This window comes from Mchenga conophoros, linkage group LG9, assembly GCF_057382185.1.
Source record: "Mchenga conophoros isolate Kocher_MC1m ecotype Shallow Benthic linkage group LG9, M_conophoros_male_GT1.1, whole genome shotgun sequence".
In the NCBI taxonomy this organism is placed as follows: domain Eukaryota; kingdom Metazoa; phylum Chordata; class Actinopteri; order Cichliformes; family Cichlidae; genus Mchenga; species Mchenga conophoros.
The window spans coordinates 22,428,667-22,452,117 of record NC_140534.1 but is presented as its reverse complement, the minus strand read 5'-3'; the positions used below and the strand labels follow the sequence as shown (position 1 = coordinate 22,452,117).

The 23,451-nt window shown below is 40.0% G+C and overlaps 1 protein-coding gene across 1 annotated transcript in view; it reads left to right on the top strand.

Moving 5' to 3' along the window:
- The window catches only part of plxdc2b (plexin domain containing 2b), a 119,241-nt gene that overhangs the window by 75,580 nt on the left and 20,210 nt on the right, over positions 1–23,451 (top strand). The window contains exons 5-9 of the mRNA XM_085286983.1: positions 6,278–6,400; positions 10,731–10,849; positions 12,946–13,045; positions 20,199–20,294; positions 20,439–20,520. Coding sequence (XP_085143109.1) covers positions 6,278–6,400; positions 10,731–10,849; positions 12,946–13,045; positions 20,199–20,294; positions 20,439–20,520 — 520 coding nt within the window. The remainder of the gene's footprint in view (positions 1–6,277; positions 6,401–10,730; positions 10,850–12,945; positions 13,046–20,198; positions 20,295–20,438; positions 20,521–23,451) is intronic.

The following is a 23,451-nucleotide window of genomic DNA, read 5'->3' as shown; positions in this document are numbered from 1 at the left end:
TACATGGGTGGGAACTATAGTGTGTTAGCGCAGTTAGCTCGTTAAGGTGTTGGCCGTCTAGTCCCATGCAGGGGTAGCTCGTTAATGGAGATTTGCCGTGTTGTGGCGTTGTCATTTCAACGAGATTAACGCTGACAGCACTAGTGGGAACACAACGAATATGACTGCACATTTACGCCGACATCATCCAGGTGCAAAGACAAGTGGAAGCAGACAAAAACAACAAGCATGCATGCTACAAACTTTACCCGAGTCATTTAGACAGCCATTAGCACATGATTCTCCTTATGGGGACCTGATATGTTTAATATTGTGGCGAGCTCAGACAACGAGGAGACGGAGGTATCGTTTGGTCTTGCTTCCCGTGAGCTAGCCAGGGAGCACAGCAGTTTATTGACATCTGCAGAAGAACACTGCCGCTAGCTAACTGCTCAGCGCGGCAACCGCACAGCAACAACAACACACAGGGCGCCCTCTGACCCCAGAAGGACACACCATCGCAGCGAGAGGGCGTCACCCGTCACTATGGCAACATAAACAAAACATAACTGTACAAACAGAACCCCGAACAGCCCTGACCCGCTACATAGCCCCTCACCTAAGGGGTCAGTTGTCCCCGACGACCCCATTACCCCACACAAAGTCCTGCAAATCTGCTTCACCAAACTTTATTTCTTTTCTAAGGCACGAACACCGCGTACAGTGGGCTGAAACAGTTTACTCACAGCGAGCATCGCCGACACAACTCTGGCTGTCGAGGGAGTTATTATATTCCTTTTATTTATTTTCTTTTCGTCTCTTCTGTAGCTAACCCTTACTTTTTCCCCTTCTCCGCTCTCTCTCTTCACACACACACCAGGCAGTCCCGCTACACACATCCCGAATACATTTCCCATCAGGCTTCATCCTTAAAGGGGAATGCCTGTAACACAGGGCTTGCAAAATCGCTAGCCCGACGTCCCGGGGCTAGCGATTTTTCCAGTCGGGCTACCAAAATCTATCTCTGCCCTGCCCGTCGGGCTATCATAGGAAGGAAAAATATATGTCAATGCTTTTGCATTCTTTCGGAAATGTAGCTGGGTAATTATGTCATTGGCATCGGTGAGCCACTGTCAATATGTGACATATTGAAATCGCGTTTGAATTTGCGCTTGTTTTTTGCTTTCACTTTGCAAATGTCCAGGTGCCTTCTTTTGGCGCACCGGCCGGTCACGACCGGCGGGGGAAAAGTCACTCGGGTCAGAACATGGGGTGCCACCATCATCCCACTTCTGACACCAATGTGGCGAGCTCAGACAACGAGGAGACGGAGGTATCGTTTGGTCTTGCTTCCCGTGAGCTAGCCAGGGAGCACAGCCGTTTATTGACATCTGCAGAAGAACACTGCCGCTAGCTAACTGCTCAGCGCGGCAACCGCACAGCAACAACAACAACAACACACAGGGCGCCCTCTGACCCCGGAAGGACACACCGTCGCAGCGAGCGGGCGTCACCCGTCACTATGGCAACATAAACAAAACATAACTGTACAAACAGAACCCCGAACAGCCCTGACCCGCTACAATATGCTGCTGAGAATATAGCCCAGAAGAAGCGGATAGTATAGCTTTTATTTTGGAAAGAGCCTTTTCTCTGTAATAAACTCTCTTTTCCAAAGTGATTCCTCAATCAGATACAGGGCTCCAAAATCGCCTGCCCAACGTCCCGGGGCTAGCGATTTTTCCAGTCGGGCTACCAAAATCTATCTCTGCCCTGCCCGTAGGGCTATTGTAGGAAGGAAAAATATATGTCAATGCTTTTGCATTCTTTCGGAAATGTAGCTGGGTAATTATGTCACTGGCATCGGTGAGCCACTGTCAATATGTGACATATTGAAATCGCGTTTGAATTTGCGCTTGTTTTTTGCTTTCACTTTGCAATCGCGCGAACTGTGTATAGAGAGCAACAGTACTGATTGGTGAGTGATGATAATTTGTGCACCAATTCCTCCGACATCGTCTTATCAATCGTTAGCTTACTATGCAAACATGACAAGTGAACTTTCCTGCAGCAAGCTTAAACATATGAGAGGTTGATCGCGCAGAGAATCGCTGACCGTTATGTGTGTGTTCTGCTGAGCCAAATAAGACAGGTCAGGGTGAAGAAGTAACAGCCAAAGAAAAGCTTACCACAAAACGGAAAAGTTATGACAAATCAGACTATAAGGCAAAACGAAAGTGCAGCTTTATGGTTTCATGGACAAAAGAATTTCTGTGACAGCAATATGACGAGCTATATAACCGGGGCTGCACATAAGTGGTCCGCAGGTGCACATAAGTGGTCCGCAGGTGCGCATTCGCTGTCAAAAAACAAAACAAAACGCGCACAAGATATGAAGTTGCAACGCGTGTTTGCATACATAAGATTTTCTGGAGGAGGACAGACATTTGTTTAAAACTCTTAAAGATGTCGAAGAAGCTCCTTTAAGCAATTACTTTGGTGTTCCTCCACCTCCAAACAATTGTCAGAAGGAGTCCGAACCACAAAAGAAGCACGTATTCTCGGAAAAGTGGTTGCAGGAGGTGAGCTGGCTTCAAACAAATGATGAACGCACAGAGATGTGGTGCGGAATGTGCCGTGAAAATCCCACTCTAGCGGACAAAAACAGTGCTTTTTATATGGACGCAAACGCGCGTTGCAACTTCTTATCTGGTGCGCGTCTTTTATTTTGACAGCGAATGCGCACATGCGGACCACTTATGTGCACCCGTGTAAATAACATGATGTTCTGCCGGGTGTGTTGTTGGTTTTCTCTCGATTTCTGAGTCGACAAGCGCCTTTGTTACTGGGACCAGTCATTTTAAGAAAGGCCCCCATTAGAACCCATGAGAAATGCAAGAAATGCATTATTGCTCAGTCTGCAATATCTTTCCCAGAACAAACACCAATTGCAAATAACATACTAAAAATAAACCTGAAAAATCTGTTTAGAACAGTGTACTATGTTGCAAAGAGTGAACTACCACTGGCAAAATTTAGCAGTCTTTGCAAACTTCAAAAAGCAAATGGCCTAGATCTTGGTTCCACTTGTCTCTTACCTGTGACTTCAGCGGAAATTTCAAATTCAGGATCTGACACAGACTGATTCATGTCCTACACAGTTCTTACAAGTTCATAGAAATTTCTGTTCAATTAGAACCAAGTATTTGAGTTGATGATTGTAATTTTTATACAATGTTGTAATTTGTTTTTCAACAATTTTTTGATTAATGTTTTGTTTCCTTTACAATATTATACTTTAATGTATAATATTGTAAAGGAAACAAAACATCAATCACAAAATTGCTCTCTTTTTTATTCGGGCTACTTACATTTATTTTGGGCTACCAAAAACTGAAGAGTCCCTGCCCGAAGGGCTACCAGGGATTTTGAAATTTTGAGAGCCCTGAGATATATTTATTTTTTTAATTACTTTTGTTTCAGCAACATTAAATTTAAAAACTGTACTTTTGAGTTAAAATATATATTTATAATTTTAATAAATGACAAATTAAAAAGGCATGAACATTTTTTTTGTATCGAAAAAATATCGAACCGTGACACCAAAGTATCGAACCGAACCGTGAATTTTGTGTATCGTTGCACCCCTATTCATGACGTGACTCTTCAATTCCACCACACCCCAAAGGTGCTCGGATAGATGGAGATCTGCTGACAGTAGAAGCCATTTGAGTACTTCTCATTGTCATGTTCAAAAATCCAGTTTGAGATCATTTGAGGTTTGTGACGTGGCACGCTATCCTGCTGGAAGCAGCCGTCAAAAGATGGTACACTGCAGTCATAAAGTGGTTGACGTGGTCAGCAGCAGCAATACTGAAGTAGGCTGTGGTGTTTAAACTACACTGGTTGGCATTAAGGGACCTAAATGTGCCAAAAAAATACGCCCCCACCATTACACCCCTAGTAGCCTGAAACATTGACACAAGGTTGGATGGAGCCACATTTTCATACTGTTTACACCAATTCTGATCGTAGCATCTGAATTTTGCAGCAGAAATAGAGACTCATCAGACCAGAAAACATTTTTCTACTTTTGGTGAGCCCTTGCAAATTGTAGCCTCTATATTCTGGTCTTAGCTGACAGAAGTGGCACCTGGTGTGGTCCTCTGCTGTGGCCCTTGTTTAGAGATGCTCTTCTGCAGTCTGGCCATTCTGCCCTGACCGTTGACATAAACAAGGCATTGTCACCTAAAGAACTGCTGCTCACTGGATATTTTCTGTCTTTTCAGACAATTTGGAAAATCCCAACAGGTTAGCAGTTTCTGAAATACATGGCACCAACAACCATGCCACGTTCAAAGTCACTTAAATTACCTTTATTCCCCAATCTCCCACTCGGATTGAAATTATGCATGTCGTCGTGTCTGCATACTTAAATGCATAGAGTTGTTAAAACGTGATTCTGTGATTAGAAATTTGTGGTTTAAAGGGTGTATCTAATGAAATTTGTGTGTGTGTGTGTGTGTGTGTGTGTGTGTGTGTGTGTGTGTGTGTGTGTGTGTGTGTGTGCGTGCAAAATCATCAAATGAATGCTTCAGACTGTCAGACTGTTGGATCGGCATCCAACTCAACACCTTTGGGATGTTACTGAATGGGAGATACGCAGCATGAATGTGGAGCTAACAAATTAGCAGCAATTATGAAACACAACGATGCCAGCGTAAATCATAATCTCAAATCTTATTTCCAACATCTTGGGGAATTGGGAAGAATCAGAAAATTTAGTTTCTCAGTCTTTAACAGGGCAAAAGTGATGAGGTTTTAAAAACATAAATACCTTGAAGTGAAGAAGAAGAATCATTTGACAAGAAGCTGCTTAAAGCATGTAGTTATCTGAAGATACTGTCACTGTACGTTTATTATTCATTCTTCAAACTGTTCTTCAAAGGTGAACTACTTTGGATATGTAACACAGTTTCACCCAAATGCCAGGTTTTCCTTTTGTAATGAGTAAAAGATGATATCTAAGGCCGTGCGTGGGATCCTTTTTATTGCTTTATTTTTTCTATTTTTGCAGTCCAGGCAAAGTCAGAGTGAGAACAAAAGCTTTTACCTTGAATAAATCTTGAAATAGAAGCTGACTTTGCTAAACATTGTTGTCAGCAGGGAAATTAAGATGAAGTTTGATTCTGTTGTCATAAGTGCAAATTCTTTATGCAAAGACTGCTCCCTTGTGATGAATAGTGAGCGTTTTCCCCCTTTTCCTGGAGTCCATTAATAACCACGTTTATGGGCTGTTGAATGATCCAGCTCTAGCTTGTGTTGCCTGGGCACGTCTCTGTCTCCCCGTCTTTCCCTCTATAGAGCAATCTATTTGTGCCTTGTTGAGGAAAAGTTAACAAAACCCCTTTTTCGTTGTCATCGACTCTTCATTAGCATTCATGATTGATAATGACAAGAGAGGAGAAAGTGCAGCAGTGGAGGAACAGGAGCACATCCTCCCTTAAAGTCATTCTGATTTGCCCTTCTGTTTTTTGATAAAAGATATTAGGGCTAATTAATCGCTATTCCTTGGTGAAGGTACCTAGAGCGCAAGCCCATAGACTGAGACAAGAGATGGTTGTCTGTTAATGAGAAGCTGTTAACTGTGGAGTGAAGGGCAGCGATGTTGTCTCCTGGGTAGACAGTGTATCAGATTACAGCTTTATTAAGGGAGGAAAGGTAGAAATGGGGGAGACAAGAAGGATATCTGCATTATAAGTGACACTTCACATAGTCCTTTGTCCCACACGCCATCAGACTGTTTAACTCCTCTCTGGAGGGGAGAGGGAGGGGAAACAGGAGGACAAAGGAGGGGGGAACAACTAAGCTGTAGTGCCTCTGCACCTCACTGTACAATACCTTGTGCAATACTTTTTGTAAATAGTCAACAGTGCAATAGACTCAATACTTGAAATGTGCAATTCACTTGTATTTTTATTTTTTATTCCTATTTATTCTATTTATCCCCTTTGTATATTTTATTTATATTTGTCTCTGTATTTATATATGTGTGTGTGTGTGTGTGTGTATATATATATATAACAGTTCTGTAACTGTAACTTCGGTCGTTGCTGTGCTTTTTTTGGAAGTCGAATTTCCCAGAGGAACCCACCCGAGGGATTAATAAAGTTCTATCTTATCTTATCTTATCTTATCTTATCTTAGTCATAATTTAAGTGTTAAATTAGAAGTCAGAATTTGAATTTAGAGTTCAACAAAGAGTAATATGTGGTCTTCTGTCCTTTTTCTCCTTCAGGGTTCATCTACACTGGTGACGTGGTCCACCGGATGCTAACAGCTACACAGTACATTGCTCCGCTAATGGCTAACTTTGACCCAAGTCTCTCCAGAAACTCTACCGTCATCTACTCTGACAACGGTAACAGCACTAGCATCTTAGTTCTGCACGATTGTGTAACACTTGTGTACTCCTTCCCGTGCACTACAAAATAAATGTGGCACAAAAAAGCATTTCAGTGAGCTAATTTGTGAAGAAACAGCGGGTTTGCTTTAAGTTTCCTGCAGCCAAATCTGTGGTTCATTTTGCTGCTAAGAAAAAGGAAGTAAAATTCTGTTATTGCCCATTGATTGCATTGATGTGTTGGTATTGGTCACCCTGAGGTTGAGTTTGCAACATCTTCTACACCTTGATAACCACTTTTGATGGGAAGGTGATCAACCTGTCTACAGACAACTGAAGTCCAATTTAGACCGACTGCAATCACTCTCAGAGAGATTTGTGAAAATTTGTAAATAACTGCAAACCAGTTTATGAGTTGCCAACACATTGCAATTAATCTGAGTCATTCTGAGCGAGTGAGCATAACTTGTCTCCAACACAGACATGTTGTCTCTTTGTCTGTTCTGGCTCGATTCAGCTGGTTACCAATGTCGTCACGTGCTTGTTCACAGAGGGTGGTGTTGTTACTAAGGTTCTCCTTCTAATATGGTTGGTCTTTACCTTACCATATCAGGGTGGTTAATATTGTAGGCGAATATTAGCCCATGGGTTTCATTTAATTGACATCCAACTAAACAAAACTCATGGTCTACTTTTTTAAAGTGGCCTCATCTCATTTTTTATTTTATTTTATTTTTTTAAAAGCATCACCACATCTAGACAAGAAAGTATAACTAATGAGTTATCAGCATAAGTTAGCACTGGCTAGCTAGCTTGGTTAGCGAGTAGCACCCATAGTTCACTGTGATCATTATTAGCATCCTAATTTTAAGGAGTAAACAACAGAAGCAAAGCATACATGGAGAAAAGTCAATTAAAGGCATGCGCTATTTTGAAAATAATCCCAATCCATATATTATGAACACAGAATTAGCTTCAGACACTAAAACTATATATTATACTGTAAACATGGTTATTTCTACTATAAGGTTGTGCATTTTAACACGAGACTTTATAGTTTCTCTATAGCCTGTAGCCTGTGTAAGAGTTTTGCTCATATATAAAAAGTACCTTGCTTTATCAAGGCTTTCATTTGATGAAAATGACCCAGAAATATATTACTGTTGTTTTATCCCTCAAGACATTTTATTGCATTGTATATATCAAAATACAAATTGCTTACAACACTGCAATATGTATTTATGTCTGCTTCCAAAAAAAAGTATTTATTATATAAAGCCAGGTAATCTTAAAGTTAAAGAATAGATTTTATGGCTAACAGTGTTTCACAGAATCCTCCAAGATCTTCTTAAGACCTCCCTAAATTCTGCTTACTGCCTTTAAACTAAAACATCGCCCTTCCTCCGTATCTTTTCTTTGCTATCTGTGATGGTTGTTATCCGTTCTGTCTGTCACTGCTCTGTGATCCGTGTGCAGCAGTGTGACTGACCAACTGTGTGACCTTCTGCAGTGGAGCTCATCAGACTTTAACCAAACTGGCAGCCAATCGATTCTCAGCCTGCCTGCTTCTCAGCGCTGCGTCCATCAGTCAATGTCCTGCCAATACAACATAAGAACTGCACGGTCTGCCGTGCTGTGGAGGAGGCAGCGCCTCCATTAAAAAATGATAAAAACAAGTTTTGAAGCTGCTTGATGAGGCGTTCGCCGCAGAACCATATTGTTTGTTCCACACAAACTAGACTGTGGAGGGTGTGTGAAAACTTTGCTGTCAAATGTTCAAGTTTCACAACTTTCACTTGATGTTGTTAATTGAAATCTGCTAAATAAAGAACGCATGTGATAGGACTGTGAAACTGAAGAGCTGAAGTTTATTTACAGAGGAGTTTAATGTTTCTGCACCTCAGCTGACTCTTGTGTCCGGCGGGACCACAGTGACATCACTGTGATAAAAATAAGGCTGATTGATGCAACAGACGGGCACGTATTAATCCACCGTTCAGTGATTAACTTCACAGCACCATCAGCTGCTGTTCAATTATTACATTTTTTATTATATTAAAAAAGGAACAATAGTACCAACCCAGGATCAGAGTCACCAAATACACCACCCTGACATATATTGTTAAATATTTTAGATTCCTGTTGCTGTTTTTTTAATAGTCTAATCCTGAATGACTCCCTTACACTTCTCATGTTTCAGGTGGTTGATATGGCTGTCCAGTCTTGAAAAAGTATATCTAGAATAGCAACATGTCCAAGAATACACACATCTGTCACTCACAATTAGTGCAGTCCCGTAGCATTTCCTCTTATTGATCAGATTAACGTCTTTGTCCATTCAAAACATCCTAAATCCAGCAAATGTGAGTGTTGCAATGCTGTAACGCTCCGGGAAGCACGTCAGACTACACTCGCTGTTATAGAAGAGTCCGCGTGGGTTTTCTCATCAATACGCTGACAGACAGATGAGGCAAACACTCGGTGAGCTGCAGCTGAGAGAGCATCAACATATGGATAATGAAGTGGCCCTGAGTGACATCGCCTGGAGAAGTCTTTATTGATATTATCTCACTGGATAAGCTAAAGAGTGTATTACAATCTAGATAAACTGCTTAAGTGGAGATCTTCATCAATGTTTTCTGGTTTTATCAGATACCAAGAAGCTTCTCTGCGGCATGGCTTCCATCTGAGCTGGAGTCCGGGTTACTCGTACTTGTAGCAAACTAAGGCAGATTGCATCAAATTTGTGATATGGCCAGTTTACGTTGCTTTATGGAAACAAAAGTGCATATAAAATGTTTTTAACTGGATAGTAGAATCTGGAAATTGCTTCTTCACATGTTTACCTTCAATAATTCTGTCATCTTGACTGTCTTGTTAATCTGCCATTGCATTCCTGACAACATCTGTTGAACATCTGTGCATCACTCCTCAGATGTATTCATTTTTTTCCCTAAGCCAAAAAATGACCTAATCGTTCTGGTGTTACAGGCTGGATTTGTTTCTTTTTTTGCTTCTTTGTTCATACAGCGGGTTAAACTTGTAACTGAAAATGGAAACAAGGCCAGTGTGTACTCCCTCCACACCTCCTCACACACTCTATATTTTTAGAAAGGCAGCCCCAGATAGCACGTCAGCCTCCCCTCCTGAACTCAATGCATTTTAAGCAGACTTATATTAAGCGTAACTCGTACTGACTGAGTAATCCCGCTGTGCCAAAAGTTAATAGCAATTTAGTGCACTGGCTTCTTACTGTATATTTAATGCCTTTCTCCTCGAGGTTGTTAAAATATTAGTCACATGTTGTTGTCTAACCCCCCTCCCCTTCTTTTAACACAAGACGCATCCATGTCCAGTGCCAGAGGCCATGCAGTAAACCACATGTAATTTATGATGGGGTTTCCTTTCCGACCAGTCACCAACTGCCAGCAGGGAAGTTAAAGCTCGCCTTTACTTTGGATGGACTTGCTCTGTCTGTGTGACGGAAAAATTGATTGGTCGCATTAACAAACCTTTATTGCCCTGGCATCAAGCCAAATGACTAACTCTGAGGGGACGAATGGCTTCCACATCAGCGGGTTCTCCGAAGTCCACAGTAAATTAAAATAGTGTTAAAAGTAATGCAAGGCTGGTTCTCTGGAGGGCAGAGCTGTGAGTCTGGTGCTAATTTAGTACTTCCCCGAATGAAACCGATGCATCATGGTGGTGGCTCCTGGTAATGAACTTCAGTTCACTTCAATTCAATTGTCTCACGGCGCTTCATACTGTAAGGTAAAGACCCTACACTGATACAGAGAAAACCCCACCAGTCAGGTGACCCCCTATGAACCAGCACTTTGTCGACAGTGGGAAGGAAAGAAGCGTGTCCTGTCTGGCAGCTTTTGTAAGATTTGAAGTTACAGAATTAAGTTATAGTGTAATATATGTTCCCTTGTTTATGCATTTATTCAAACGCTATGCATTCTGTTTACCTGGTAGAGGTGTCAATGATGTTCACCAGTGTTTATACATTAAAAGCTGCACCTGGATCAGTTCAGTAGTCTTGTTGTTGCTACTTCACTGCTTCCATCTCATTTTTCTGTACTACTACACGTTGGCGATTGCTCTGAGCCTTTTCAGTTGGCAGTTTTCATTCTGTAACTTTAGGAAAGAGTCATTTATGAAAAACTCTCATTCTGGTGAAAACTGCCCGACTCACACTGTAAAACAAGTACATGCTATATGCAGACAGTTACATTCACTGGTAACTGAATGTAACGAGTGAATTACTTTAATCTAGCCGATGCTGTTTAGCAAAAGCTGTGAAAATGTTTTCACTCTTTCTTTTCTCTCTTCTTTCTCCTTTAAGGAACTGCTCTGGTTGTGCAGTGGGACCACGTCCACCTGCAGGACAACTACAGCCTGGGAAGTTTCACCTTCCAGGCCACATTGCACAAGACTGGTAGGATCGTCTTCGCCTACAAAGAGGTGGGGAGAGCGAGATCTCACAAAAGCTCAGCTTCTTACTGCGCTCATTTCTGTTTGTTTCTTTTTCTGACAGCATCGTCAGATAGTGGTTTACCTCACTGTTTCTAGAGTCAGAACTAAACATTAAAAAAATAGCATTCAGTTTTCATTACACCCCCTACTTGGACCAGTCCCTGAATTTAAGTTCTCTTTTCCACTTAATGTATCTCTCTCCAACACACAGCATCACGCCGGTTATTTCTTACCATTCTGCTAATGGTTTTTATACTTTTTTGGGGTTTGTTTTCAACTAAAAGTCTTGACAAAATTGCCAGTAAATTTAAATTTTTCAAAATTGCACACCAATTTTTATTTACCAGATACTTTCAAGTAGCTATTTTCAGAAAAACTGACACACAATCATCAAGAAAAAGATAATATTACTTACATTTAAGTGGCCTATTTCTACCTATTTTCTGTCACACATATATTTTCAGATTAATCTATTTATAGATGTTCAATCGGCAGAAGCTCATCATACATACATCTTATACGAGATAACGCCTCCAAGCACGCTCCTGGTTCTCAACTATATATGTTCCCCCAGTTCTACAAGCTGTTCGTTCTCATTTACATGCGCCACCCTGCTTCCCCTTTTTAATTCTTGAACTTCTTAACTTCTATTTAGTACATGGGGATCTGCCAGGCCCGGGAGCCGCCACCAGTCCTCTTCAAGGCCTTCCCCAAACCGCAGCTCAATTCATGTCCAAGCATTCACCTTTATCTACTAAAACGCTGTCAAACCTCATACGAGGATGTGAGCCCAGCGAGTGAAATGTTTTTATACTCTTGGATTTGTATGAGGTCATAGATAACAGCAGCCCCACACTCCTGCTATTCAAACCTCCTGCTTACGAGGGGCAGCCAATCAGAAGACAGTTTGCTTAAAGGAGAAGCTTAAATGTTTCAGACAGAGGATGAACTCAAGGTCTGCTCCACGTCCCAGTATAAGATAGATACAGATTATTTTGAACTGTAAATCGTACAAAGTCTGTAGTAAGAATAAAACGAATGATCTGATAGTGGCCACAAAAGGTCTCCTTAAAACCGTAAACACACACAATCTGTTTCCCTGATGTTTCTTTTAACAGTATTACTCATTTCTAACATTTGGCCCTGCCCTGTTGTTTTAGTTCAGTGAACAAATACCCAGTGTTGATGTGTTTTGACTAAAGGAGCGATGCCAAAGTGACCGACAAAATGAGTTTCTCAAGTTTAATGGCAGCTTCTCAAGAAAAAAATCAGTTAACGCCTTACCAGCTTTTTCCATATGCTTGATTAGGTTTTGGCATAATCTCCACTAATGTTACAAACTCTGGGTCACTGCACGCCCTAACCGTGTCCGTTAATATCCACATTTCAAAAATGTCTTGAAAAACAACCTAATTGAAGAGAGAGAAAAGAAAGGTCATGAAAAACCTGAAGAGCCCGCTGTTGGAGTGTGAAATTTCCTAAGCCATGATAAGATAATTGCAGTGGTTATAACAGCGGTGCTGCTTCTTTTATGCTCGAGCTCGCTTATGTAATTTGTTATTTTTACCTATTAGAGGATCTGATCTGAAGGCTGCTGAACTTTTTTCTCCTGTTGTTTCACATTAGGCTGGCATTATTATGGGTCTGAAAAGAGCAGTGTGACTATCAGTCGTGATCTGTGTGCACATAACCTCGATGATTACGAGTTAATGTTGAGTACAGCTGAGCTACTATGTACTTTACGTCACTTTAAATTCCTCCTCCATACAAACTTTTGTTGCGTTTAGCTGCTTTTCTGAATTAGTGTGTACGATCAAAATACTACATTTTACCTTATATAGACTTCTGTTTTTCTATTTGTAAGTCTTCACAAAGCTGTTGCTCATTTCTGTCCCATCTGTGCCTGAAATGTTTATTCTATGCTCCAAAGATAGCCATATGCTTATTGAAGTAGCATGTTGCCTCAGCAGATTCCTAAAGGAGATTGTCAGCACTTCTACGCTGCTGTGGCCTGTTTGCATTTCTCAGCCTGTCTCAGACTGATCTTCGTGGTCATGGTAATGATTTCCCTTTTTCTATTTCAGATCCCCGTTGAGGTGTCACAGATCAGCTCTGTCAATCACCCGGTGAAAGTTGGCCTGTCTGACGCCTTTGTGTTGGTCCACAAGATCCAGCAGATACCCAGTGAGTCTCAAAATCAATTCAATGCCCTAAAATTTCTTGTGCATATTAAAATATCTGGATAAATCCACATGCTGTCTTTGCACCATGTTTGGAGTTCACATTGTAGAGTGGCTCTGAAAAATGGGATTCTGACTAGCTCATGAGCTACGTAGAGGTATAAAAAACAATTCAGGACTGGATCAATGTCTGTGTAGCATCTGTGGCAAGCGAAATGCTATTATATCAGATTTCAGGGTTTTTGTAGCAGCTCATTATAGCTCTTTATTTCTTTTAAAGCCTCTTTTTCTTAGTACTCAAAGTCGTTCATGAGGAAAAGTGAGAAAAACAAACTACAAAGCATAAATAAAACTGCAAATAAAAACAGGAGCTTAGCCAAAGGTTACATTTCAGTTAGTGTAATAAGAGTTTAACTTTGTGTCACAGCTCTCAGTTCAGCCTCGTCCATTTGGCTTTAGCTCCAGCTTGTCACCACCTTTTCTCCCCACTGCTCTTCAGCCTCAGTGGGCACAGCTCCACATCTGCCTGTTTCTTTCTTTCTTTTTATTTCCAGTTACTGTAATTTAAGCCCATTACATTTAAAGCAAATGCAGGAGAAACACTTCAAACCTTTTCATTCAGAGTCAGACTCTTTCGCTCTCACCGGCTCTGATTCAAAGTCTGCTGCAATAATGAGTTGTCAAAGGTGATTTATTCAGTAATTTAAATGGTGTTGTGATTACATCTGTGAAACTTGGATAGCGTTTATTTGTCAAAGTTAATATCTCGGGGCTTTTTTCATCCTTTCAGCGGCAGCTTTAAGTTCTCCGCAGTATGTAGTGAGAGTGGTTGTTTTGTAAGTTTAGTTTGAGTAAAATAAGTCTCACAAAAAAACACATCCTCTTGGCATGGTAAGAGTTTCCAACTTTGTTTTCTGGCATGTCCCAGGGTCTTTCATAGAGGATCTCTTTGCAGAAGGCTGCGGTTGGCACTGAGAGATTTGAATATCAAACCAGTTAGCACAGTCCTCCTAGACTTTATAAACCAAACTGTCTTTGATGCCTCTGACACAGCATGATGAAACCAATGTGTGCAACTGCTGGGCTGTGGAGTGATGAAATCTTGAATGGAAGCATATTGAGACTGAGGTGTTGTGTCGAACATAACTCGTGTCTCCGAGGAGTGTGTGTTCTTGTCTTTATGGCAGATACTTCATTTCTATCAGGAAAACCAGAATGCTAAAACAGTTTCGGTGGTGGCATCAAAATGAGGAAACTGTACTTCTTTTCGACACAGACGTATGTTTTTCTTGCCCATATTTAAATCATACAAAGTTGTTGTTGCACGGATCATATGTAGCTCTACTACTTGAAATTCGTCACGAGTTTCCAAACATTAAAGGACAAAGACAGAACCAAATCCTATTTCAAGCAATAAACTAAACCACAGCTATCCCTGACAGATTTTATCATCTATCATTAAATTCATTCCTCACTTTATATTTTGTTTTGAAACCTAAATCCTGCAAATGGGTTGTAAATAAAAAACATTTTTAAAAACTTTCCTAGCAGAAAGGAGACAAACACACATTTCTGCTGCTGTACTTTAGATTTTGACCAAAACAAAAAAGAAATATTGTTAGATTCATAAAGACACAGCTTAAATTTTGATAAATTCACCACAGTGAATTTTAAGTCAAACAGATGTGATGGTTAAAATGCAGATTTTGCAAGTCAGTCACCTGATCTCGACCCAATGGAGCATGCTTTTCAGTTATTAAATACAAACAGATGCAGAGAGACGCACAAGCAGCAACTGAAGGTAGCACAGGTAAACACAGTCATGCACATTGACATTGACATTGCAAAATTAGGATTGTGAATAAAAATTCCTAAACTGTTCATGCAAAATTTTTGTAAAAACTCCTTGAATTAAAACTGAAAGTCAAGACTTAAATCATATTTTTATTGTTTGATTTAAAATCCACTGTGGTTGTGTACAGAGGTAAAACTACAAAAACTGCATCTTTGTCTGAAAAATTATGAACCTCTTTAGTTTTAGTCCATGACTATTCAATAGCCATAGGAGGGCTTTTGTGAATATCACCCGTCTGCAGTGACTGTAAAGAAAATCAAACTCTTCCATTAGCTGAAACAAACAAGGCTTTGTTTTCTCACAGATGGTATTTGCAGAGTGCACTGACTCATGTCCATGTTTGAAGGAAAAGGGCAGTATTTGCATCCTGCACCTGTCAGTCCAAAGGGCCTGATGTGCTTTATAAACTGCACAGCAAGACTCTGTGGAGAAATTGAACGATATTGCCTGTACAATCAGAGATTTTTCATAATAATAAAGAAAACTATTGGAAATGACCTTTAATAGGGAAAAGGAACTAACCTTTAGAAAAAGAACAAATCAGCAGTAATCATGAAAAAATTAGGATGATGTATGGGAATAGTTTATATGTTACATCAAGTCTCCCTTTGTTCTTGCACATACAATCGAAGTGCAGGCTGCAAAATATACTGCTGATAGAGCAGTTTTTAAAGTGAAATCCAAAAAAATATTAGACTTTTGATCAATCTGTACTCCAGATCACACAACATGAGCCATGTGCCAACATTTTATATTCTGCGGTGACTATTTTTAGCTGATAATGACATTCGAACCCATCACCAGCTATCAGGAGAGAACAACAGCTAACAACAACACCTAATAGCAACTATGTGGCGTGATCTACTGGCAGTTAAACCCTGTAATCTTACAACTTAAAACCTTAAGAAGAGATGAGCTCTCGCTTGTCCTTTCCATTAAAAGGAAAGGACAAGAAAATTTGGAGAAATTCCTAAAAAAAAAAAACATACAATGAATTGCTACCAGAAGTCATAGCATGCTATTCCAATCAAGCTGAACGTCCTGGTAATACATTTTGACATATTTTCACAACCTTGTCATGACAAATAAATAAATGTATTCTAATGGATGCTCCATAAAGTGCATTAAGTCATAATAATATAGGGGGAAAATGTAAAAAAAAGTTTGCCTGCAGCCAGTTAGATTATACAACATTATTGCATTTTTTAAGCTCAATGAATTTTTACCCATGGGCAGACCAACCCACAGCCCATCCAGTAAAGGAAGCGACGAGTGAATATATTTGTGGGTGTCCTGTGTAATTAACAGGTCAGATACAAGCACTTATTACAACACAGACTGTAATATGCTTTTAATGCTAGCTTAGACTTTATCATTAGTCACTCTTAAAATGAAGCCAAAACCACCTCAGCCATTTTCAGATCTTTGTTTCTGTACCTGGATTATTTAATCCGTGTAAACTAGAGAAATCTGTGGTATTCTGTTTACATTCATTAATGCTCAATAAAAAGTCTTCTAACTATTAAATCAGGTTTATAAAATGTGCAATTGAAAAAAGAAGTACAGTCCAGGTTAGCAACACTGTTTACTGTCTTTTCAGGATGTTTGAAGATAATTTAACTAAGCTTTTTTTTTTTTTACATAATTGATGACGCATTTATGCAAACTGGGCTTTGTCTGATAGTATCACTGAAGGTAGCTAAATTCTCATTAGGTGTTATTTATGTTGTTGTTGAGACCAGGCTATAATTGATTTAATTTGTAGCTTCTTATCACCTTAAACCACAGATCGGAGAAGCTATACAGTCTGCCCAGACATCAGCAGCCTCAGGCTGTGGAAATGACCTCTCTCTGGCCCACACCACACCATTAGGCACCTGATAATCCTTTAGCTGTAGGCAAAAGGAAGTCAATCACCAGGGGAGCAGAGGAGGGGAAAGGAAGGGCGGTTGTATTCTCAGGTTGGGCTGAGCTGGCTCACATTTTGCTGCTTTGATCAGCCGTCCTGTCTGTAATCAAAATAAGCAGTCTGCAAGGAAACAGTGTCGTACCACATGAGGGGCACAACAATTTCCACACCAAGAGTCTCTCAGTCAAGTGGAAAAAAAGGAACCTAGTGCAGAGAAGTTATTCAAATGTGTCAAATGCAAGGGTGTTGTAAAAGTTTAAAGGACTTTTGTTGTGCTATGTAACTGACTTAATCTAAAGAAGCAACAAGGGTTGGATTCAATTTCTTTGGATTACAAATCAGGATTTATCATACACAATGATAACAGGAAATAATGTGACAATCTTTGCCATACGAGCAATCAAAATTTGACATAAAGAATTTACTTTTTATTTAAGTTGCTTTTCCTGCCCCCTCTTCTTTCTAATGTACTGTGTGTTAACGTTGGCTGTGTTTTGAATATAACTAATAAGCTGGGCAAAACCAGTAATGTAAAATGTATCTAATTAGTTAGCTTAGCCTAGCTTAGCTTAGTTTAGCTTAGCAAAAGCCCAGCACATTAAAACCATAACTTTTTTGTGGGGATTAAACAATCATGTTACTAAGTGAGCTCTAGAGGTGCTGGTAGGCAGCAGGTTTTGGTAGCTTCACACAGAGTTGGGCTAACTGCTTTGCTAAGTTAAACTGAGCCAAGCTACGCAAACTATCTGGACTCTGTCCATGTTTAATAGGCAGACACGAGAGTAGCATCAGTCTTCACACCTCAATAACTTAATAAGCTTAAGCTGAATAGCTTTAACTTTAACACAGTTTTACCAGTTGGAAATATATTAGATTTTAAGGGATTTACTTGCTATATATATTCCACAGCCACAGTTTTATGTATTGAATTTCATTTTGTAGCTCATCGCCCAAGCAAATACAAGTGCGATAAAGAATGTCATGCATTGTGCATTGTCTCTGTACGCACTGCAGTGCACCTCAGTGCGATCCAGTACAGATTTACTGCTTTATTCCTGGGGCGCCTGCACAGAAAAGTCATATAAAAATCTAATTAGAGTTTGAAATAATCCATGCATTAACAGCAGGAAGTAGGGTTGCCAACCGTCCCTTAAAATACGGAATCGTCCCGTATTTCGAAACAAAAGCACACGTCCCGTATTGAGCTAATAAGGGACGCACTTTGTCCCGTAATACAGTGAGAATCAAAAGTAGTCTATAAATGTTTATGGAATTAACACTTTGTTTGAAAACATAATTCCCAGCCCCTCTCCTGCTTTGTGACCAATGAGCTGACAGCACACTTATGACAATTCGAGTATGACAATTCAGATTACCGCTCATCTCATTGGTCGAGGAAAGGTCGCTTACGGAGAAAATACCGGAAGACAACAGATGACCACAACAAGAAGCATGGCCAACAGGGAAACAAACGCCGACTCTGCGGTGCAAGTCTCGGACGACTGTACACCTAAAGCTGGGCAGACACTGTGCGATTTTTTTCAGTCACGTTATTCAGCTCCTGCTCAAACTGCACGATTGACTCGCAGGGGTTAGAAGTTCGTATGTCACGATGTATTCTCACACTATACCGCCCGATGCTCTGATGCGACCTGAGAGCTCACACTGTGCCTCCATAACATGAAGCTTGTAACAGAAAATCTGTCGCTCTCTCTCTCTGTCTTTCACTCACACACACACACACCACCACCATCAACTTTGCTAAATTGCTAATGAAAAACATTGATCAGGCAGCTGTGATTGAGCAGCGATGTAGATCCAACTATTTTCACGGTTGTTGTGGTCGTGATAATTTTGTGATGCCACATCGAAAAGGCTCGGATGAGCTTTCCAAAGTTCTACAAGTTGTGCCTCCATCGCTTGTGTCCAGATCACACGCTGCACTGCCGTGCTGCTCCGTCTTTTTCACCAACGTTTACGTTTGCGCGTGAGCAGTGTGAGCGCCTGTGGTGACACCCTCACGAGCGATTGATGATCGGGAGCTGGTCGTGAGGTGTTAATCACTTCTCGTTACCCCACGTATACTACACGACGCACGATGAAGGCCAAAATCGGTCCGATCACTCAAAAATCGGCTCAAAATGGGCCAAAAATCGCACAGTGTGAGCCCAGCGTTAGAGCAGCAATGTTTGTTCCCCTCAGAGAAAGGGAAGAATGGGAAAAGGAAAACACCTGGCTGGAAAACGTTAATATGGGCATGTGCAGTGAATATCAGCGCTATGTGGCCAGAAGTGTGATAATATAATTTATTTTGTGTAATAAACAACTGCAAGGATAGATGATTACAACAAATTGATGACTAATACATAAAAGTAATACATAGATGAATAATGATGATGAGTTATGATGCGTAATCATGGGAACAAGCGGGTTTACAAACAGGAGCAGCTGATTAGCATTAGAAAAGCTGAAATAATACCTCAACTGAAGCCAATTGTACTAAATGCACTAAATGTGCACTGTTACAAGAATATTTTTCGTTCTATTGTTTTCTATTATTTTAAGTTAAGTAGGACAGAGTTCTTTTAAAGAAAGATTTACTTATATTTTCAAAAGTTAAGCATGACAGGCTTCTGTTTAAGAAAGAGACCTGTTTTACTGTGTTAATGTTGTCATTTTGAGCTAAAAATAAATGGCTAAATGATCATTTGTTTCACATGTGTTCATATCACAAAGAATAGAATATGCATCTACTTAAATCAAATTCAAGTCAAATGGTTAAAAAAATAATTTCACACACAAAAAAAGAGCTAGAAAATTCACCACACTGGGAAGGGTGAAGACAACTGGGTCGCCCGGCCCTGGCCACGAGGTGTCCCTTATTTATTTTTCAGGGAGTTGGCAACCCTAGCAGGAAGGCACAATCATTATATTTGTCAAGCTACTGCTCTGGTCTTTTTTCCACTTATGGTAGCAAAGACGCATGGCCCAGACAGCCCATTGTACTCCAGCCGATATGAGTTATAGGGGCCAGAATGCAATGAGAGTCAATGATGTATCTAATCAATTGCTCCATCATGCCCTGGCTGATGGCTCGCTGTTACAGATGACTGGGAAGGCAGCCTTTCAACAGGGTCTGATTGATATCAGCTCCCGGGGGAAATTGCTACCGTCCATTGCCAAGTCGTGGTCTGACACTTTGGGCACAACGAGAGGGGAGAAATAAAGTGCTGTGGTAGCATCCCATATGACCCGATTCTGCCTCCCACTCTCTTTCCTCTTTCTATAGGGATAACTTGTCCCAGTTTTTATCTCGGGGTTTGGAAGATTTGCGATGGTGGCTTTGCTGCTTTCTCACTCAGTCCCTCTTTTTTTTTTTCCTTCAAAATCTAGATGTGAGGCGGAGGACGATCTATGAGTACCACCGTGTGGAGCTGACTAAGACAAAGATCACCAACTCTACAGCTGTGGAAATGATGCCTTTACCCAGTAAGCAGAATTAATAGTAACAGTTTTTGGTTTGAGCAAATTCTTTATTTTTGTATAGGCTGTAGACCTTTTCCTTGGCCATGTGTCTAATTGGCTATTGACTGCATAAACTGTTTCCTCTTTTTTAACCTTTCTCCACTGCAGCCTGCTTGCAGTTCACCAGCTGTAGCTCCTGCATCTCCTCACAGATCAGCTTCAACTGTAGCTGGTGCCATCGGCTCAACAGGTTGGATATAAGAACATTTTTACTCTTACAAAAGACATCTTTTATTGTCCTTTTCACATTTCCACCTAGTATGTTCTCACAGGCAATTATTGTAGCATCTTTACCTTACAATATAAAGCACCTCGAGGCGAATTTTGTTTGTGAATTAGCACTAAATTGAATTGAACTGAACCATTAAAACTTGCCTAGCACACAGGCAAAGTGCACATACTTTTTGCCTGTGTAAATAAGAGAGAATGCAGCAGCTAATCTTTTGACTAGGCCTTCAAAGGGGTCTCGTGATATCACCACTCTTCTTCTCTTTATGTTGGCTTCAGCAGTTTTAAGCTACACGGGATAATTTTTAGGGCTCCACATGGTCGAGCACATGGGGGCATTAAAAATGCACTGCAAATTTATGAGATTGTCCCTCCCTCCAGACTCAAACTAAAGGCAGGATGTGCCTTTAGCTGTGCCTTTGTTGGCTCCTAAACTGAAGCTGTCTCCTGTTAAACTAAAAACCTGTGGACACTCTGGATGCCTTTAAAAAGCAGCAGACCCATTCATCTTTTAAGACTTGCTTTTGAGGAGTTTTCATTGTATTTGTAATTTTTTTTCTCCATTTATTATATCCTTTATTTATTTTTACATCGTCATTTATCATAAAGCAGCCTAGCCCTAAAATACAATTCAATTTTCAATATAATTTTATTTATATAGCGCCAAATCACAACAGTTGGATTTGCATTGTAACCCTACAATGATACACAGAAAACAGAGAAAACCCCAATACTAAATACTAATACTAATAAATATGTAGAAGTTGTATAAAATATTTGTGCCTGCTGTGTAATTTTTGGCACTCACAGTGCCATAGGCAAGGTTTATACAAAGTTTCCTCAAGAATGGCCCATTTGTCTAGGAGGAGATGGTGAACATACAAACACTATGATCATGATGATTGGTCAGTTAGGAATGATGCCCATGTCCAAACAATAACTAGACATTAGAAGCATATTTAAAGCGGAGCAGAACCCCACATGCCAGTATAAGAAGCAGCTGGTTGTGTTTGTTGAAGGCGAGTGCTGTCAGGTAGCCACTTTAAATTGTCTTCTGCTCCTCACTTCATGCCTGAAATCCAAAGTGACATCCCTTATACTCACAAAAAGGCATTTTACTACAATTGAAACTGGTACGTAAAAGCTAAAAATGGAGGTGTACACTGTATATACAACACTGTCTGTTGTTCAACACCTTTTATCATGAACGTGCTGAAGAAAGTTTTAATCTGACTTTTTTGGGTGGACCACAGTTCCATACATTAAATTGCTGAGTTTAAGTCATTTGATTACATGTAAAATTTCTGTTTAATTGTATTATGTAAGCACAGTGTAGAACATTAAATGTAATGAAATCTGATCAAGTGAAAGTTACTTTATTGGTTTATCGGTCTTTTATCAGTTCCCAGAGTCAGAACCAGACACGGAGAAGCTGCATTCAGCTTTTATGCTCCTTATATCTGGAACAAACTCCCAGAAAGCCTCAGATCAGCTGAAACACTCAGTTTATTTAAATCCAGGTTGAAGACTCACCTGTTCTCAGCTGCATTTGAATAAAGCACCAAATCCACACTTTAAGCTTACATTTCAAAACTTACATTTAACTACTGATTTTATCTACTGTTCTGATTTTATCTGTTTTGATTTTATATACTATTGTTTGTTGTTTGTTTGTTAATTAGTTAGTTAGTTTATTTGCTTGTTTTAATCAATTTTAAATCATGCTTTTTATTTGTTCTTGTTTCTAATGTCTCTGTAAAGCACTTTGAATCACCTTGTTGTTGAATTGTGCTATACAAATAAACTTGCCTTGCCTTGCCTTGCCTTACATTCAGTTATATCAGATCAGGTCAACTAGTAATTGGAAGATTGAATGTTAGATTCCCAGCTGCTTCAGTCTGCTTGCCAAAAATCCTTGGTCAAGATAGTGAATCCCAATCATCTGTGCTGTCAAAGAACAGTTCCCAACTTTTTAGCTCGCTGTCTCAACAAATTTGCAAAAGCTCTCTGGTTCTAGACCATCAGGACACACAAATCGCTGGGAGGGTTTTGTCAGGCAGCATTATTATATTTTATTATATTTTTGTATTTTCTAATTATTTTTGTAATTTTCTTTAGCTTTAGGTAAGTCACTATGGCCATTACAATAGAAACACAGACAGAGATTCACAGTCTTGTAGACATCCATCCAGGGCCAGGGAGAGGGAAGTCTGGGTGTCTGCTTAAAGTGCTGCCCCCCAGGACTGAAGCCTTAGTGAAAAGCAAGAAATGGATGGAAGGACAGACGATGGAAGTTATTTAATTTATTGGCACTATTATCAAATATAGCCGTGAGTCTAATTGTACTTTTTATTTCAGCCCTTCTTTTTCAGCTTTCTTTGACCTTTTCTCTTTTAATATTTTTAATTTATACAATACTTTTAGAGGTCTGTTTATCCATTACAGTTAATGAACTGTTAATTTTCCACTTAAATGTGCATTTATTGTTCCACATATCCACTGACTACTGCAGAATCCCCCACGTGTACACTTCAAGTGGGTCTAGAGGGACTTGTTGGTAAAATTTTATCCAAACATATATATTTGGATCACAGATTTACATATAGTAATATAATGTGATTATTCTGAAAAACTTGTGTGTTAGGTTTTAATTTAATCAGGCAGCTTCACATTTATGCTACGCAGCAGTGGTTGTAGTCTTTGGAAGAGAAAGCGACTCACTCCGACATTCATTCAGTTCACACCTGTTCTGCCAACCTTTGCTCTACTTTTTTATCATTTCAAACAAAAGTAAATATTTGAGCTGCTAAAGAAGTGTTGGCGTTCCTCCCCAGAATTTCCTGACAGCTGAAATGTGAGCTGTGGTGGGTTTTATTTTATCAAATAGAAAAGT